This window comes from Camellia sinensis, chromosome 11 (genome assembly GCF_055761805.1).
Source record: "Camellia sinensis isolate YWXY chromosome 11, ASM5576180v1, whole genome shotgun sequence".
Lineage (NCBI taxonomy): Eukaryota > Viridiplantae > Streptophyta > Magnoliopsida > Ericales > Theaceae > Camellia > Camellia sinensis.
The window spans coordinates 118237901-118243399 of record NC_138971.1 but is presented as its reverse complement, the minus strand read 5'-3'; the positions used below and the strand labels follow the sequence as shown (position 1 = coordinate 118243399).

The 5499-nt window shown below is 34.7% G+C and overlaps 1 protein-coding gene across 12 annotated transcripts; it reads right to left on the bottom strand.

Moving 5' to 3' along the window:
- Positions 1-474: 474 nt before the first annotated feature.
- LOC114313739 (proteasome subunit beta type-1) lies at positions 475-5252 on the bottom strand. Of its 12 annotated transcripts, none has more exons than XR_014344383.1 (8): positions 4914-5248; positions 4621-4660; positions 4398-4540; positions 3812-3886; positions 3567-3645; positions 3198-3365; positions 1932-2002; positions 475-699 (listed from the first exon to the last, which is right to left on the bottom strand). XR_014344383.1 is itself a non-coding variant. In XM_082894569.1 (5 exons), the coding sequence occupies exons 2-5, from the start codon at positions 4980-4982 to the stop codon at positions 3925-3927; spliced, it is 378 nt and encodes a 125-aa protein (XP_082750695.1). In that variant the 5' UTR covers positions 4983-4995; positions 5091-5220; the 3' UTR covers positions 3826-3924. The 12 variants fall into 12 exon arrangements, 2 of the variants coding, with proteins under 2 accessions (XP_082750695.1, XP_082750694.1); XR_014344384.1 differs by having other exon boundaries at positions 475-696; XR_014344385.1 differs by lacking the exon at positions 475-699 and adding an exon at positions 1449-1733.
- Positions 5253-5499: the final 247 nt, after the last annotated feature.

Below are 5499 nucleotides of genomic sequence, written 5' to 3'. Positions count from 1 at the left end.
CAGTTTTTTGCTATGGGCCTCCTAATGCAGTCTAAAAAAACTTTTCCCGACGGCAAATGAGAGGTCACAACAGAAGGCATTGCTAAAACTTTTTTTTTGCGACAGGAAATGTTACCTTTTGCAACGGCATTTTACTGTCGCTTATAATATGTAAAAACTGACACCTTTTGCGACGGCACTGTTGTACCGTCACTAAAAGTTTTATTTGAGACGGCAAAAGATGCCATCGCGAAATGTTTTTTGTTGCAATGGCATGACCTCTGTAACCAATTTCTTTTACTATGCATTACCTATGTCGCCAAAAAAAATACATTTTAGTTCTTATGTTTTTTGCGACGGTGTGGTGCCGTCGCAAAAAAAAAAATGCAATAAAATTATTTAAAATATTAAAACTACCTGTATTAAATGAAAAACAATTGAAAAAGAAACCAATAATTGCATAATAATACAAAAATTTTAGTATAGAAATAAAAATTTCTCCATAATAAAAATATTCTTGTATTCACAACTATACATAAGCAAAATTACCCTACTACATAATGTCTCATAATACATGTATAATGTTTAAATACATAATGTTGTTCACAACTCAAAATGACATAAACCAAAAACAAAAAATTTCTTCATCATTCTCCGTGGGTAACAAAAACAAAAGTCAGTCGCAATCTTTACAGGCATGCATTTCACAAGAGCAAACTTCTCCTCGGGAAATATCAGAAAACAAAAAAAAAAAAAATTAATGACAATATAATTATGTGTTAATATGTTAATTACAAAAAAAAGATTGAAATTTAACTACTATACAAGTAAATAATTTTGCTTAGACCGAAATTCGACTCTAACTCCCAAACCGGGAACCCAATTCGAGTCTCGTCTTCTCCCACAAGTCTCTCATGCCTAGGCGGTTATGTATGCCAAGTTTCGTGCTAATTCGACGCCGTTTGGTGATTTTGTGGCGTCAACACCAAAATCAACAACTAGGAGCAAATTTTAGGTGGTATAACAACATATATATTTTTTGTGCTACTTCGTCCGATTTCATATATCTGGATAGGCGTGCCTTCCCATATCTTGAAACATAGTACACAAGCTACTTAACTAGGAGCAAATTTTAGGTGGTATAACAACACATATATTTTTTGATAAATGGTATGACATATATTAAAGAAGTAGAAAATCATATCCCAGACTATGGTTTTCCCATCATATCCAGCACTCATGGCAATCCAGGGATTAAAAGGATGAACACCCAAAACATAAGTCTGCCAAGGGTTAAGGTTGAAATAGTAAGACAACATAGAAAAATAAAAATCGAAGTTTTACTTCAAATGACAAAAAACTGGATGGAGCAGATAGCGTTGATCAAATAACCAAGCATGTCAAGAACAATAAAGTATCGAAAGCAATCACAAGTTCACAACATTCTACAAGAAATGAACTTAGTCAAGGGCAACCAAATTTGAGTATCAAGATTTTCAATAGACAATGAATCAAAAAACAATATCTACCCTAATCAACTTCTGAAAAAATTGAAAGATTGGTTAACACATACTATTCTCACATAATCTACCTGAACAGGATTTGTTTAACCCATAGAAGAAAAAGTTCTTCCCTTTTAGGCCACTTGGCCAAGGAGGAATTTGAGCCCTTGATGCCATGGTCATAACCATATGCTCTCAGCCAGTGGTCTACAAGCTTAGCCCAGTTAACTTTCCTTTCCCAGGCCATTTCAGCTAAAGATTAAACGAAAATACATCTCTAAGAAAAAAATTCCAAATTAATCTGAGTCTCAAAAATAACATCCAATCTAACTAGCAGGCTAAACTAAGGAGCCCGATGGTAGAAAATAACATTCAATTCTATCCTTAGGTAAAGAATTTAAAAAAAAAGATGCTTTCAACCATAATATCATTCAAAAAGTCACCACTTACAGATCCACTCTGACCGGTCAAGGAATGTACCAAGCTACCATCACTAGCATTCCAAACACATATTCTGCAATCTGCGTTTAAAAAGGCACTAACAAACAATTCGTAAGGGAGAAACAACAGAAGATTTTGCCCTTTGACAAAATCCATAATACAAGGTTAAAAACTGCAGAGAGTAAATAGAAATCCATAATACAAGGTTAAAAACTGCAGAGAGTAAATAGAAAACAACCTCCAGGTAACCATCATCTACACTAGCAGAGAGCCATGTGCTATCTATGCATATCAAATTAGATATTCGAATAATAGTGATCCATATTATGAGAAGCAGCAATGGTTTCACATACCATGAAAAAAATGTTTTGAAATAGACAGAAAGCATGAATAAATAAGCATTATTCAAGCACATAGACTATCAAACTGAAATCATTGCTAAGAAAATTAAAAAAAAAAAAAAAAAATTTGAAACTTGTTAAGAAAATAAGTCATAGGACAAAAAATCAGCAAGTCAAAAACTATGTCATGAAAAACTATCAGGACGGAGAAGCCCTAAAAAGTTTTATAGCTTCCAAATTCTGGGAGGGTTATTAAGGATCAAACCATTGACAAATTTATGGTTTAACTTTTTATAATAAAAATAAAATTAATGTGTACACACCTATGCCAAAGGTTAGGTCTGTACCCAATTTTCCCCCTCCCAAACACACACTAATGTGTACTAATTGGACATTTTTATTTTTTATTTTTTTTAAAAAATTACATGCTTCTCTCTTTTTCTTTGTTGTTTAATTTTTGTGCTGGTCATCATTAATGGCTATCCTGTAGTGTATCCTTTTTAGGCCACTATAGCAAAAACAAAGGGGGTACTAATCGTTTCAATTAATATTCAAGGAAGCAACATGTGGCTACATAGACAATCAATTTCAAATGAGCTGAATAGTTGTACAAAATTGCCTTGTTATCCTAATTTTATGCAATAGGGACAGGTTTAAGTTACATGGCATATTTGGTCCCATTCTTGAATCCTGACACACACGTACTTCAACATAAAGAAGGATACACAATTAGAGCTATTAAAGTTCTCTCAATAGGAGCAGAATATAAGACAGGCCAAATAGATAAATATTAAGCAAAGCAACCACTAATGGTAACAAAGAGCAGGGTTACAATTGTTTGTAGCAGGTTAAAAGTTATATTATGTACATATATCAAGTAAATACTTTATTACCCATCAAACGGGGAAAAATTTATTCATAGGAAGTGGATTACCCATGATGCAGCAAGCACAGAGCGATTATCCAAACTCCACACAATCATATTAACACCCCAAGGAGTTGGAAGAAACCTCTGACGTGGGCCTCCTCGAAGAGGTTGAGGTGGCATAGGGGGAGGAGGAACTTTGAGATGATAAGCTCATGTCCAACGTACAGTTTTTCCCTGAAATGATTGAATGATTATGACAGAAAAGGAAACCAAGGCTATAATGATATGTTTATAAATCCATTCCATGGATATTGAACTTCACAGCAGCCAGCTAGTACAACATCTAGGAAACAAATTTTTTAACAAAAACAGAATGCGTTTCCACAAACATAATACATAGTGCCTGAAACGGTAAACACTCCAAAAAGATCTCACATGAGATTTGTGTGACCTTGGAACCCAAATAATCGCGCTGCCATCACGTGAACATGAAACTATGTTATCGTGATTAAACCTGTGAATATTATTCGAGCAACAAGAGTTGGATACGGTTAATAAGTGAAAGAGGGTATACAGAACAATTGAGCCTGGCTTGCCCCTTTTTTTATTCTTCTTCTTTTGGTAAGTTAAAATCAGGAAACAATATAATACACAGATTAGGAAGGAAGATGTCTACGAACCAAGAATTTTTAAATTTTTGTTTCAGCGAAGGAATCAAGCGATGAAGATCTTGGAGCCACAGCATATAAAAGGCACTGAAGATGATAAGAAATTTTGTCAGGAGACATTTGATTTATTCACCAGTACTGACTAACCAGAACTGCACATAATTGACATCGTTCTTATGGCCAGCCAATAAATCAATTTCATGGTTTGGTTGCTCCGAGTCATTTGTATTGGACTTACAAGCACCCCAAACCTGCAAGCAGCTAGTTCTTAAGTGAGGTTTTATTACTTGGCTAACACCTTGGTGTATTAAGTGATTAAGATTAGAGTTGTGTGAACATTCTTTCCAAGATGAAATTCACCCTTTGTGTAAAAGCACAGTAAACATCCTTTTGAGTTAGCTATTTCAATTTGTTTAGTCACTTTGAACCCAGGCCTGGTCTTTTATAATTTGTTCATTAGAATGCAAGTGGTAAATATGTTGTGTTCCATCAAGAATTTATATGCTTAGTTAAATAAAATATATTCATATAATTTTCACTACAAAGAAAAAGTTGTGGAAAAAGATTTGTGAATGAACAATTAGAGCCAAAACCATACCTGGGCAGGTGACAAGAGAGGGCTTGGAGACTTCAGTTGGTTGTCCAAAAAAAGCATGATGAGTGTAGAACCAGAACCTTGGGAACTGTATCCAACCCTCTCATGGGAGCCAACAACATCATATGTGAAGACACAACCCTTACCTGTAGTATTTCAAAGAAATATGTAATGTTGATATGAAATAGAGGGATAAAAACTGCACCAAAAAATTCACACTTTTTACGAGGACAGCTCATCTGCTTGTTGTGTTGATGCTGATAGATCTGTGTCCCAAGAAAAAGAAAAATGATGCATTACTTCCAGCACAGCTTTCATTTCCTCAAACCTCAAGCAACAAACCATAGCTCAGAACCAGGGAAAACAAATTCAATCCATCCCTAGTAATATCTCCAATAAATGGGTCTCACCAAATTTAACATTTTATTTTCATTGAGTAATTTAGCATACTTCATATTATTTATTTTTATAAGAAAAGTGAAAATAGAATTACTAGAGTTAAAAATTTCCAATCCTCACCAAGTTCCTAGCTGCCAAAACCTTTTGTAGAGCTCTCACATCAGCCTGAAAACCGAAGGATGCCGTCATACATTTGTCTGCCCTGCAAGGTCAACAAAAACACAATTCAGATACATGGCCTTGGCATACAAGAAACTTGTGCACTGCTTGATGCTCGCCGTCGCTCGACGCTATCGCCTGCCGCTGCTCGATGCCGTCTCACGTTGTCGCTATCGTCTGCCGCTGCACGCCGTCACTCGACACCGCCGTCTGCCCTGCTAACAGTCGCGCACTCGTGTGAGTGAGAGAGAGAGAGAGAGAGAGAGATGGGCCAATTTCCATGATTGGGACATTTTGAATATTTGAGTCCCCGTTAGGGTGTGTTTTTAATATTGTTTTCTAGAAAATGGCTTTTGAAAAGTGGTGTTTTAGTATTAAAATAATAATAAAATTTGAACATAGGAAATGATTTTAGAAAAATCGGTTTTAATTAATTTTAAATTAATTAAAAACTGTTTTGATAAAACTGTTTTTATATTAATTTTTTATAATTTATATTTTCAACATAAATATTTTTTGACCAAAAATATTTTTAATAAAAAACAGT